We start from the raw sequence: 13,695 nt of genomic DNA, 5'->3' as shown, positions 1-13,695 counted from the left end.
AATTATTAGTCAGAGGAAGTTTGTATCTGGGCTTTGGATCCCATTGTGGACATTTGCAGAGAGGTTCATGGAATTATATATGTATAAATGTCTTGAGTTTACATTCACATTAGTTATTTGTATGCTAAATTCCTTCAAGGTAGCCACTGAATTTTCAATTCTGAATTTTAATTTACCCTTTGTACATAAGTAATTTCACTTCAGTTATTAAGTCCTTTTTACGTTCTAAGCCTTAAGCACTCCCTGCCATTGCCATATACACAGAGGTAAACCACGGTCTGTACCCAGGTGTGTGCTGCCAGCAGGTATATATATATAGGGACAAAATAGTATACCCCAAAGGGAGGCCCACTCATTCAACATTTTGTTGTTGTATTAAACAATACTCTTCTTTAGGCCAGGCACGGTGGCTTACACCTGTAATTCCAGCACTTTGGGAGACTGAGATGGGTAGATCACCTTAGGTCAGGAGTTCGAGACAAGCCTGACAACATGATGAAACCCCGTCTCTACTAAAAATACAAAAGTTAGCTGGGTGTGGTAGCAGGCGCCTGTAATCCCAGCTACTTGGGAAGCTGAGGCAGGAGAATTGCTTGAACCCAGGAAGTGGAGGTTGCAGTGAGCAGAGATGACTTCATTGCACTCCACCTGGGGTGACAGAGCAAGACTCCATCTCAAAAAAAATAAAAAACAATATTCTTATTTTATAAAGAGTGAGTATTGGCCAGGCTCGGTAGCTCACGCCTGTAGTCCCAGCACCTTGGGAGGCTGAGGCGAGTGGATCACTTGAGGTCAGGAGTTCAAGACCAGCCTGGCCAACATGGTGAAACCCCTTCTCTACTAAAAATGCAAAAATTAGCCAGGCATAGTGGTGCGTGCCTATAATCCCAGCTACATGGGAGGCTGAGGCAGGAGAATCACTTGAACCCAGGAGGCGGAGGTTGCAGTGAGCAGAGATCATGCGGCTGCACTCCAGTCTGGGCATCGGAGTGAGACCCTGTCTCAAAAAAAAAAAAAGTTATTATCAAGTAATAAAATTGATATGGTTTGGCTCTGTGTCCCCAGCAAATCTCATCTGAAATTGTCAAGGGAGGGACCTGGTGGGAGTGATCGGATCATCGAGACGGTTTCCCCCATGCTGTTCTCATGATAGTGAGTGAGTTCTCATGGGAGCTGATGCTTTAAAAGTGTTTGGCAGCTCCCCCGTCTCGTTCAATCGCTCGCTCTTCTGCCTCCGTGTAAGATGTGCCTTGGTTTCCCTTTGCTCTCTGCCACGATGATAAGTTTCCTGAGGCCTCCCTAGCCATGCAGAACTGTGAGTCAGTTAAACCTTTTTTCTTCATAGATTACCCAGTCTCAGGTAATGCTTTATAGCAATGTGAAAATGGACTAATACAAAGATATTCCATGTTATTACTGATTTTATTTAGTAGTTGATGGACAGATAGTGTGCAAAAATAAATTTCCTGAGTAGGTCAGTTTGATTGATACATTGTTTCAATATTTTAACGTTGAAATCATATGTCCTGTTTTTGTTTCTGTTTTTGTTAATTTAGAGACAGGGTCTTGCTCTGTGGCCCAGGCTGGAATACAGCAGTGCCATCATAGCTCACTGCAACCTCGGGCTTCTGGCCTCAAGTGATCTTTTGCCTTAGCCCCCTGAGTAGCTGGGACTATAGGTATATGCTACCATGCCTGGTTTATTATTATTATTTTGTAGAGACAAGGTCTCGCTATGTTGCCCAGGCGGGTCTGGAACTCTTGGCCTCAAGTGATCCTCCCACTTTGACCTCCCCAAAGCATGGGGATTACAGACATGAGCAGCCAGCCTGTCTTTAATTCAACTCTTTTAACCCTGTCCTAATTTCTTACTCATAATTCAGTTTCAATCTAAAATTATAAAATAAATAAAATAGATGTCACTAATTTACTTTAGAGTCTTTCCTAACTTTGTTCTGTATAACTCATCTGAAAGAACTTTATTGGGCTGTCATTTATGATGTCTTATACTTTATTGCCCCTTCATTTCTCATTTATTTTGTAGAAATGTATTTGGTTTCTGCAGACTGTGAAGTGAATAAAAATATTCTAACTTTGCCACCCCTTGAATGAAATGGTTGACTGTCACACCTGCTTAAAAAGAAAGCAATCAGACCTAGTTCTTTAGACTTTGTTTAGAAATTAACTTTTTCCATGAGGTATATATGGTCTGATTACTGTGAGTGACAGCCTTTATCAGGGTTTAAAATACCTCAGTATGCAAACCCTCCCCCCATTTTTGAAACATAAATTTGTAGTGAAAATGGCATATATTTTAATGAGGAAATGATACCAATTTCAATATTTAAGAACTAAGGCACAGGTACTTCTGGAAAATAGGATTGATTTCAGGTTGGTCCCCTTACCATACCACTTGGGGAGGGGTGTGTGTGAGTGTGTGTGTGTGTATGTATGTATGTGTTGTGCATGTGTGTATAATCCCACATCAGCACAGAAGAATAAAGAGATAATCAAACTATCAATGCAGGAGTTTTTTTTTCCCCCACAGAGATATTTTCAAACTGCTTTCCTTAGTATCAAATGTCCCCAAGTCCAACAGTTACAATTTCCCATAATGAATTGTCCACAGGCAGGGTGATTCGGTGATGTGGCATGAAAGGATTCAGTGCCCAGGTGTTTTGTGTGTTATCTCTGTGCAGGGCTTGTGTTGTCCTTACTGGATGCCTGCATCAGGTTGCCTGGGAGAGCCTGGAGCTGGGGAGGTGGAAAGATGAGGCTTCCTGTAGATTTGGCACTCTTTGCCCAGTGCTCTGGATTCTCTAAGATGGCCTTTTCCTATGAGTGACTTCCAGGGGGCACTGGTGTTTTGTCACTTAACCTGTGTACTTACAGAAAATTGCAGGTGTTTACAGAATTTACGATTTAGTAAATTTAGTAACTTAGTAATGCTCATATGCCAAAGTGAGCAATTTGCACGCTTGTAGCTCTGTGTGAGTGAGTCTGGGTGGGAAAGTGTGAATGCTTCGGAATGCAGGATCCCGGTGAGTGCCATGTACACAGCAGCTAATGGGAAAGACTTACACAGGATTGGTGTATCCAGTGGTGTCAGAGGCTCTTCCCTGAAATACTGCCATCACTGGAAATGCCCTGAGTTCGGGGAAGGAGGAGGGGAGCAGCCAGCTCTTTGAAGACCTCAAGGCCCCTTCAGGGGCTGCTAGAGACTGAAAATGGAACTCACATAAACCCATTGCCCTTCCTGTGTGCTGCTGGCTTTCAGGAACAAACAGTGGTTTTATGACAAAATCATCTAACTGCTTGTCAAGGACTTCCAATAACCCTGTGACTGATAATAATAGAGTGTTTTGGGGGAGCAGTGAGGTGGAATAATGTGTGTCTGGCTGGAGTGAATAGAAGCTGATATTTTCCAGATAAAGTTCAAATAATTTATTTTCAAAGTATATTTAAACATTTACTTCTATAAGGAGTGCTCCAAAGAATTTTGATTAGATGGCTCAAGGTTTAAAGATAATCCTTGCGTGAAGATAATCCTTGGCAAGTCAAAAATTTTCCCCACCTCCGTGTATACCTTCTTTTCCTGATTCTAATCCATCTTCTCTAATTGTGATTTCTTTGTCATATTCAGCTTTTTCAAATTACAGGTAAATGTCTTAGTTGCTACACCAGTTTCTAAATGACCACCAGGAAGTGAGAGTTAAGCCTTAGATATGGAGTTTTATTCTTGGGACACTTGCTTCTATGACACACAGTCTTCCTCATTAATACTTCCCGATGGGAATGTGGAATGTCTCGTTTTAAAAAATGTGTCATATCTGGGGCTGGTTGACTGACATGGTTTTGATTGAAAACAATCAATAGGAGTGGTATTGCTGTAAGAAAACATTTGGTGAAAATATAGCAGGAAAATATTCCAATGCACATTGTTGCCTAAATAATACTTATTCATATATTTACTTTTGGGATTTATAGGAAATGGCCTGTCTTCTTTATATGAAGATAATTCTAGTAATTTCATATTGCTGGGTGTGGTCTCATTAACACCCTGTTGTAGTTAAAATTGTATTATCAGATGAACATGTTACAAGATGAAACTTGAGATTAAAAAGAAAACACTCCTTATTGTTTTTTTGATGGTTTCCTGAAGCTATGTTCCTTAAATTTCCAAACGAACTTTTGTAGGGATGAGGGGAAATGCGTAGAAGGAATTCTGGAAATCTTTGACATGCTCCTGGCAACTACTTCAAGGTTTCGAGAGTTAAAACTCCAACACAAAGAGTATCTCTGTGTCAAGGCCATGATCCTGCTCAATTCCAGTAAGTAACCACACAGCTGGGCCATGTTTTATCGGGGAGAGATGCTGTTTCTACAACTAGTGTGACAGTAAGAAGAATGTTGAACTTCTATTTTATTTGAAAAGGGTAAAATGGTTTCCTTTTGGACTTTGTTTTTATTTTGATAGCGATTTAAACTGTAGATAACTTTTGGTAACTTGGACATAAATTACTCATTAAGTGAATGACTGGCAATCAGTTTAAAAGTAGCTCAAGCCACTTGCTGGAAAAGAAAAAGAAAATAACTTTAAATTGTTTATCTTTTAACCTTTTTTCATTGCTTACACAGACACTTTACATGGTTGGCATGCATTTATACTTAGGTTTGGGGTCCTACTTTTTTAGATTCATTCATTCGGTAAAGATATGGTCCTACCCTCAAATAGCTCATAGTGTAGGCAGGGAGTGAGAGAAAACAAATAATTAAAAATAATGATTTCTGTGCTATGATAAAGTCTACACAAAGTACTACTGGAAAATAGGAGAAATGCTGGAGTTGTTGCAGAAGGGAATGATGTTTGAACAAATCTTCAGGAAAGAGCAGAGGGAAGTAGGCATGACTGTAAAATGCAGTGCTGAAGATTAGAAACTGCTGCTCGGGCTTTGGGCAGCTTAGAAGAGGTTCAGGCAGGGGAGTGTCATGCACAGATATGCAATATAGAAAGGTCACTCTGGTTTCCATGTGGAGGACTAGAAAGGGCAGAGACTGAAGCTGGGGGCCCATTAGAGGCAATGAGAGCCTGAACTGACATTGTGGCGTGAGGTCAGGGAGCAAGGGACTTGACTTGAGGGAAAAGTGGGAGGTAGAGGAGGGAAATAAGGTGTCTAGGATATGCAGATGGTTTAGTTGTGTTGGCTTTTTCTTATATAAATAATATCTGGTTATTGTAAATAAACATCAAATGAGAAAAACATACAAGGAAGAAAATAAAATCAGGAATACCTTCCCTTAAAATAACACTATAACTTTCGTGACCCTTCCTTCCTTCCCTTCCTTTTTTCTTTTCTTTTTTTGACACAGGGTCTTGCTCTGCTGCCCAGGCTGGAGGGCAGTGGCATGATCATAGCTCACTGTAACCTAGAACTGAGCTCAAGTGATCCTCCCACCTCGGCCTCACAAGTAGCTTGGACTACAGGTGCATACCACCAGACCTGGTTAATTAAAACAATTTTTTTTTGTAGAGACGGAATCTTGCTGCGTTGCCATAGGTGGCCTTGAACTCCTGGCCTCAAGCAATCTTCCCACCTCAGCCTCCCAAAGTTCTGGAATTTATAAGCATGAGCCACTGTGCGCAGTCTGTATCTTGTTTTTTCACTTTTCTTTTTGAGACAGAATGTCACTCTGTTGCCCCTGCTGGAATGCAGTGGCACGATCATGGCTTACTGCAGTTCTGACCTCCTGGGCTCAAGTGATTCTCCCACCTCAGCCACCTGAGTAGCTGGGACCACAAGCACCTGCCACCACACCCGACTAATTTTTGTATTTTTTTGTAGAGGTGAGGTCTCCCTATGTTGGCCAAGCTGGTCTCGAACTCCTGGATTTTTTTTTTTTTTTTTAACTTTTCAAAATGCTGTGAAACCATTCTGGGTCAACTAGGAGAGATCTAACACAATCTTTGAAATGAGGGCATTTTACTAAATTGTTCAACCATTTATCTGTTATTGAATATCCAGATCCTCTTCCTTTTTAACATTAGGAAGCATAAACATTACTGCAATAGAGATGTGTTATTTTGTATGATTTTCTAAGTTTCTGGATGGTTGTCACACTGGTCAGTTCACGATCTACCTGGCGTCCAAGCCAGCTGCTCTAGCAGATATTGATGGCTTTGCTTAGCCATTTACTCTTGTTTGGCCTCTAGGTTATTGATTTTTTTTTCCTTCCTCAAACACTGTGTATATCCAGGTTTTAATGTTCACCTGAAGACTTACAGATATCTCTATTTGGACAACATATGGGGCTTTCTTTATTCAATCTTAGAGTTCGATGCTTGAAACAACAGGGAGGTATCAGATTATATTATACTATGGTCTTTTAAATCAGCCAAAGTAGTGGTTCCTGAAGCCAAGACTCAATGCAGAATTCACTGTGGTCACATGTTTCCAGCTCCTCTTGATCTGGGGCCAGCTGACCTTCATACATGTCTTCTCTCACAGACTCTTGGATATTGGCACTGGTTTTTTTTTTGTTTTGTTTTGTTTTGTTTTTTTTTTTTTGAGACAGGGTCTCACTCTGTTGCCCAGGCTAGAGTGTTAAGGATAGTTGCTTTTGCAAAATATAACAAAAATGAATTATGAGAAAAAATAAAAGTGAAAAATAGAAGTCCTAGTTTATAATATTATTAGTTATATTCAACTGATTTAAAATTTCTCTGTTGATTGCTATAAACATTTTTAAATGCTCACACTCAATTTCTACCCATCTCTGTAAATGGGCAACAGACCATACATTAGCTCTGGAGAGAGCACAGGATCCTGTCGAGGAGTTGCTTGGATCTGGGGTGGAGGGTGGGGTTAGCCCCTGAAGAACTGGGTGAGGGAGAATGAAGAAGGAATCTGAAGACCATGTGAAGGTATAGAGACCTGGAGGACAACCTTTGAGCATTTCCTAGTTGAATCTCAATCTGGCCTTACCTGCCTAATAGGTCATTTCCCCTGCACCCAACACACCCTTCCCTGTTTATAGTTACCATTCACCTTTTACAGCATAACATGAGGGCCCAGCTTACACTGATGATTATGTTGATGTGCATATAAGGAAAGTCCAGCCAGGTTTTTTTTTTTTTTTTTTTTTTTTGACAGAGTCTTCCTGTGTCGGCCAGGCTAGGGTGGAGTGCAGTGGTGCAATCTTGGCTCACTGAAACCTCCGCCTCCCAGGTTCAAGCAATTCTCCTGCCTCAGTGTCCCAAGTAGCTGGGATTACAGGTGCACGCCACCACTCCTGGCTAATTTTTGTATTTTTAGTAGAGATGATATATTAGTCTGTTCTCACACTACTATGAAGAAATACCTGAGACTGGGTAATTTATAAAGGAAAGAGGTTTAACTGACTCACAGTTCAGTTTGTCTGGGGAGGCCTCAGGAGACTTACAATCATGGTGGAAAGTGAAGAGGAAGCAAGATACCTTCTTCACAAGGTGCCAGGAAGGAGAAGTCCCAAGCAAAGGAAGAAGAGACCCTTATGTAACCATCAGATCTTGTGGGAGCTCACTCACTGTCATGAGGACAGCATGGGGGAAACTGCCTCCACGATTTAATTACCTCCACCTGGTCTCTCCCTTGACACATGGGGATTATGGAGATTACAATTCAAGATGAGATTTGGGTGGGGACACAAAGCCTAACCATGTCAGACAGGGTTTCACCATGTTGTCCCAGGCTGGTCTTGAACTCCTGGCCTCGAGTGATCCGCCCACCTTGGCCTCCCAAAATGCTGGGATTATAGGTGTGAGCTACCACATCCGGCCCACCAGCCAGGATATTTGAAATTGATCATGGAATAAAATCAACTCTTTCCGACCTTTTCTAAACCACCTACCAACATTACCTCACATACGTGCTACCATTTCTGTCAAAGGGAGGATCTGCTTGAAGAGTACCTTCCCATCTTGGCAATGGAGGATCATCAAATGCCAGATGATGGGGTTTCTCTCACTTTCAGAAATAATTTAGAACTCTTTTCTGTGCAGGAAAGTGCTTCTCAGAAAGCAGTGTTTGCTTGTTGTTACAACACTTTGCAGTATAAAGCCTTCTGTTTGGCAAGGCTCCTTATAGGCATTTTAGCCTCCCAGACATCATATTGTGTTGTTGTCAAAGCTAGACGCAGCATCTGTGCAAATGGGAAAGATGAAGGCTACAGCATTCCCCTACAGTATGACAGAGCTGCCACATTGAGAGAATTACAGAAGGCGAGGGAGACATGTGATGTAATTACCACTTGTGGCGGTAAATGAGTAAAATTTGTTTACCGTAAATCCAAGTTTAAGAAATCTTTTCTTTTTTTTTTTTGAGACATAGTCTTGCTGTGTTGCCCAGGCTAGAGTGCAATGGTGCGATCTCGGCTCACTGCAACCTCCGCCTCCTGGGTTCAAAGGATTCTCCTGCCTTAGCCTCCTGAGTAGCTGGGATTACAGGCACCCACCACCATGCCTGGATAATTTTTGTATTTTTAGTAGAGATGGGGTTTCACCATGTTGGCCAGGCTGGTCTTGAACTCCTGACCTCGTGATCCACTTGCCTCGGCCTCCCAAAATACTGGGCCTGTGCCTGGCCAGAAATCTTCTTTTAAGGAACTTCCTTTCTTTCTTGGTAGTCATAACAGTTGTCAAAACAAATTGATCCTGTTCAGCATTGCTATGGAGAAAATGGGACAATTTTCACTGCTAGGATAAGTGAGTCTTTTCTATGCTAGGTTTTAAGGGTTTGTAAGTACAGGCTTTTTTGTTCTGGATGGTATTTAAATTTAAACGAAAAATAGGGATGTAATCTGCCTCCCTGCCTTAAAATTTAAAACCCTGACAGAATATATAAAACAGATATTGGACATTGGACAGCAGTGTTCCCCAAACGAGGAGAGTCCTTTGTCCAGTTTACTGCCTGGAGCCAGTTTCCAGGTTGCAAAGCAGGGATGGGTGTATTAGGTTTCTCCAGAGAAACAGAACCAATAGGATGGATAGGTAAGTAGGTAGATAAATGAGAGGGGATTTATCATGAAAATTGACTTGAATGATTATGAAGGCTGAGAAGTCCCGTGATATGCATCTGCATGCTAGTTAGCCAGGGAAGCCAGTAGCATGGCTCAGTGTAAATGGAAAGACCTGAGAACTAGGGAGCTGATGGTGTAACCCTCAGTTTGAGATTGAAGGCCTGAGAAACCAGGAGGCCACTGGTGTGAGTCTCAGAATCTGGCAGCCGGAGAACCTGGAGCTCTGATGTCCAAGGGCAGGAGAAAATGGGTGTTCCAGCTCGGAGAGAGAGAATTTTCCTTTCCTCTGCCATTTCGTTCTATCTGGGCCCTCAGCCAATTGGATGATGCCTGCCAACATTGGTTAAGGGCAGATCTTCCTTACTTAGTCCACTGTTTTTGTTTTTTGTTTTGTTTTTTTGAGATGAAGTCTTGCTTTGTTACTCAGGCTGGAGTGCAGTGGTGCCATCTTGGCTCACTGCAACCTCTGCCTCCTGGGTTTAAGTGATTCTCCTGCCTCAGCCTCCAGAGTAGCTGAGATTATAGGCATGCACTACCATGCCTGGCTAATTTTTTGTATTTTTAGTAGAGATGGGGTTTCACCATGTTGGACAGGCTGGCCTTGAACTCCTGACCTCAAGTGATCCACCCACCTCGGCCTCCCAAAGTGCAGGGATTACAGGTGTGAGCCACTGTGCCTGGCTTTAGTCCACTGATTCTAATGCTAGTCTCTTCCTGGAACACTCTCAGACATACCCAGAGATAATGCTTTATCTGCTATCTGGGTATCCCTTTATCCAGCCAAGTTGACACCTAAGATTAACCATCACAAAGGGTAACCCAAATAGACACCAGTGATCTCTCTTGGTAGCAAGGCAGCTAGGACTTGGAGGTGAGAGTACTGAATGGGAAAGAGCTACACACAGAATTTTGGAGATGTATGGAGAGTCCTCTTCAAGTCTTCAGCTGAGTGCTAATCTGCCCATGCTTATGAGGATATCAAGGACAGGGAAGGAATCATCAGAAAGGAGTGGGCAAAACAATCCCTAGAGTTCACACAGGGCCAGGAACAGTTCACATTCTCACCAGCCAGTACACTGGTGAAAAACCTTGCAGTATACTGGGCATTGGGCACTTCTCAGCCTTCATATAGTACTCAGAAGGGTATTGCCTCAGTAGTGGGCCTAGACTAAAGGCCATTATGATCCTACCAAGCAAAACTTAAAAACAAACCTGGAGGATCAAACAATTGCTAAGTGATTTAACTGCATCCCAGCACAAAGCTCAAGAATAGAAACACATCCCATTTCATTGCACGTTGCTTTATTGTGCATCACAGATACTGCATGTTTTCCGAAGGTTTGTGGCAACCCTGCATTTAACAAGGCTGTTGGTACCATTTTTTCCAACAGCATGTGCTCACTTTATGTCTGTGTCAAATTTTGATAACACTTGCAATATTTCTAACTTTTTCATTATATCTATTACGGTGATCTGTAATCAGTGATTTTTGTTTTTGTTTTTTTGTTTTGTTTTGTTTTGTTTTTTGAGACGGAGTCTTACTCTGTTGCCCAGGCTGGAATGCAGTGGCCGGATCTCAGCTCACTGCAAGCTCCGCCTCCCGGGTTTACGCCATTCTCCTGCTTCAGCCTCCCGAGTAGCTGGGACTACAGGCGCCCACCACCTCGCCCGGCTAGTTTTTTGTATTTTTTAGTAGAGACGGGGTTTCACTGTGTTAGCCAGGATGGTCTCGATCTCCTGACCTCGTGATCCGCCCGTCTTGGCCTCCCAAAGTGCTGGGATTACAGGCTTGAGCCACCACGCCCGGCCAATCAGTGATTTTTGATGTTACTACTGTAATTGTTCTGGGGTGCCACAAACTGTGCCCATATAAGATGGCAAACTTAACCTATAAATGTGTGTGTTCTGACTGCTCCACCAACTGGTGGCCCCACCACCATCTGGAATTCTGGGAGAATTCTACCATGCATTTGAGGAATGAATAATACCAAGTGGTATGGTTTGGCTCTGTGTCCCCACCCAGATCTCATCTTGTAGTGCCCATAATCCCCACATGTTGTGGGAGGGACCTGGTGGGAGATGGCTGAATCATGGGGGTGGGTCTTTACTGTTCTCATGATAGTGAATAAGTCTCACAAGATTTGATGGTTATATAACAATGGGAGTTTCCCTGCACAAGCCCTCTTCTCGTCTGCTGCCACATGAGACGTGCCTTTCACCTTCTGCCATGATTGTGAGGCTTCCCCAGCCATGTGAAACTGTAAGTCTAATAAACCTCTTTCTTTTGTATATTGCCCAGTCTTGGGTATGTCTATCAGCAGTGTGAAAATGGGCTAATACACCAAGTTTACACATACTCTTACAGAAAATTGAAGAGCATGGAATGTTTTCCAACTCATTCGGTGAGACCAGCATTACTCTGATAGAACACTCAGATTAACACATTGGAAGAAAAGACAACAGACCAATTTCCAGCATGCATGTATATGCAAAAGTTCTCTAAAACTTTTTTTTGGTAATTAGAATCCAATATTATATTAAAAGGATAGCACATCATGAACAAGCAGAATTTTCGGGAATACAAGTTTTCTTTAACATTTGAAAATCAATCAAAATTCACCATATTGACAGAATAATAATGAAAAACCATATGATTATCTTTTTTTTCTTTTTTTTTTTTGAGACAGAGTCCTCCCTCTGTCGCCCAGGCTGGAGTGCATTGGCGTGATCTTGGGGCTCACGGCAACTTCTGCCTCCTGGGTTCAATCAGTTCTCCTGCCTCAGCCTCCTGAGTAGCTGGGATTATAGGTGCCCGCCACCATGCCCAGCTAATTTTTGTATTTTTAGTAGAGATGAGGTTTCACCATGTTGGCCAGGCTGGTCTCGAACTCCTGACCTTAGGTGATTCACCCGCCTTGGCCTCCCAAAGTGCTGGGATTACAGGTGTGAGCCACTGCGCCCAGCCATGATTATCTTAATAGATGCAGACAGCATTTGACAAAATCCAACATCCATTCCTGCTGAAAACACTGAACAAACAAGAAATAGAAGGAAACTTCCTCAACCCATTAAAGGGCATCTATGAAAAACCTACAGTTAATATTATACTTAATCACAATCAGGAACAAGGCAAGTATGTCCACTGTCCCTAATTCTATTCAACATTTTACTGTAAGTTCTACCCAGTGCAATAAGGCAAGAAAAGAGGTAAAAGCCATCAAGATTGGAAAGGTAGAAGTGAAACTCTTTATTTAAAAAACATGATAATCTATGTAGAAAGTCCTAAGGAGTCTAAAAAAAGTGAATTTAGCAAGTTTGTAAGGTGTAAGGGCAATATATATAAATCAATTGTATTTGTGTGTGGCAGCAGTGAACAACTGGAAATTGAAATAAAAAACCAATACCATTTACAATAGCATCAAACATCATGAAATTTTGGGACTCAACTTGCAAGAGACGTGAAACCTGCACGCTAAACACTGCAAAATATAGCTGAAGGAAATTAAAGAAATCCTGAGTAAATAGAGATGTTAATGGATCATAAGATTCAGTATTGTTTTCAGTGCTCCCCCAAAATGATCTATAGATTCGAACTGATAAAAATCCCAGGAGGCTTTTTGGTAGAAATTGATAAGCTGATTCTTAAAATCATATGAAAATGCAAGGGACCTAGAATAGTCAAAACAACTTTGAAAAAGAACAAACTTGGAGGCCTTACACTACCTGATTTCAAAGATAATGTGGTATCGATGTCAAGAGAAACAAATAGATCAATGGAACAGAGAGTCCAGAAATAATCTATACAACTACATATGGTCCTCAATTTATAATGGGGTTATTTCCCAAAAAACCATCTTAAGTTGAAAATGTTGCTAGTCAAAAATATACTTAACATACTGAACATCATAGTTTAGCCTAGCCTATCTTAAATGTGTTCAGAATACTTACATTACCCTGCAGTTGGGCAAAATCATCGAATATAAAGCCTATTTTATAATAAAGTAATGAATATTTCATGTACTTTGTGGAATACTGAAAGTTATTGTACTGAAAATGAAAAAACAATGGTTATATGGCTACTGGAAGTACAGTTTCTACTGAATGCATATCACTCTTGTACCATCATAAAGTCAAAAAATTGCAGATGAGTGTGTTCATTATCTTGGTTGTGCTGATGGTTCCACTGTGTATACGTATGTCAAAGCACATCAAATTGTACACACAAAATATGTGTAGGTTATTGCATATCAGGTATACCTCAATGAATCTGTAAACAATGTAATGAAAACAAAACAAAAATTGAGAGCAAAGTTTGTAGGCTAAATGGAAAAGAGATACCACCAGGCAGGGAACCAAATAAAGCACAGGGTGGAGGCCCTGGAGGATAACGGTCAGAAGAGGAGAAATGGGGTAGGTCTCTTAAGTCAAAAGGCTGCGAACTTCTCTATCCCATGTTAGGATAGAAGTTTCCAAGTGCTGCATTTGTTTGCTGCCAGATGGCCTTGCCATGCTAGATAAGCACTGAGCCATCTGAAAATGGTCTCCTGCATAGTTTGGTTTCCTGTTTTCCTGTGTATGTGACGTGCTCAAGTTAGGATTATGTCACCCAATCACATCTACAGTGGTACAGCACGCTAGCTG

The 13,695-nt window shown here is 41.6% G+C and overlaps 1 protein-coding gene across 5 annotated transcripts in view; it reads left to right on the top strand.

Annotated features, from left to right (window-relative positions):
* Window positions 1-13,695, top strand: part of ESR2 (estrogen receptor 2) — a 70,651-nt gene that overhangs the window by 43,255 nt on the left and 13,701 nt on the right. For 4 of the 5 annotated variants that reach the window (XM_025391358.1, XM_025391356.1, XM_025391357.1 and 1 more), the window contains one exon: window positions 4,198-4,331. The exons of the other annotated variant lie outside the window; for it this stretch is intronic. In XM_025391358.1, the coding sequence (XP_025247143.1) occupies window positions 4,198-4,331 (134 nt within the window). The remainder of the gene's footprint in view (window positions 1-4,197; window positions 4,332-13,695) is intronic. 5 annotated transcript variants of the gene reach the window in all.

The sequence above is a fragment of the Theropithecus gelada genome, chromosome 7b (genome assembly GCF_003255815.1).
Source record: "Theropithecus gelada isolate Dixy chromosome 7b, Tgel_1.0, whole genome shotgun sequence".
NCBI lineage: Eukaryota > Metazoa > Chordata > Mammalia > Primates > Cercopithecidae > Theropithecus > Theropithecus gelada.
This window is presented reverse-complemented; position numbering and strand designations above follow the sequence as displayed.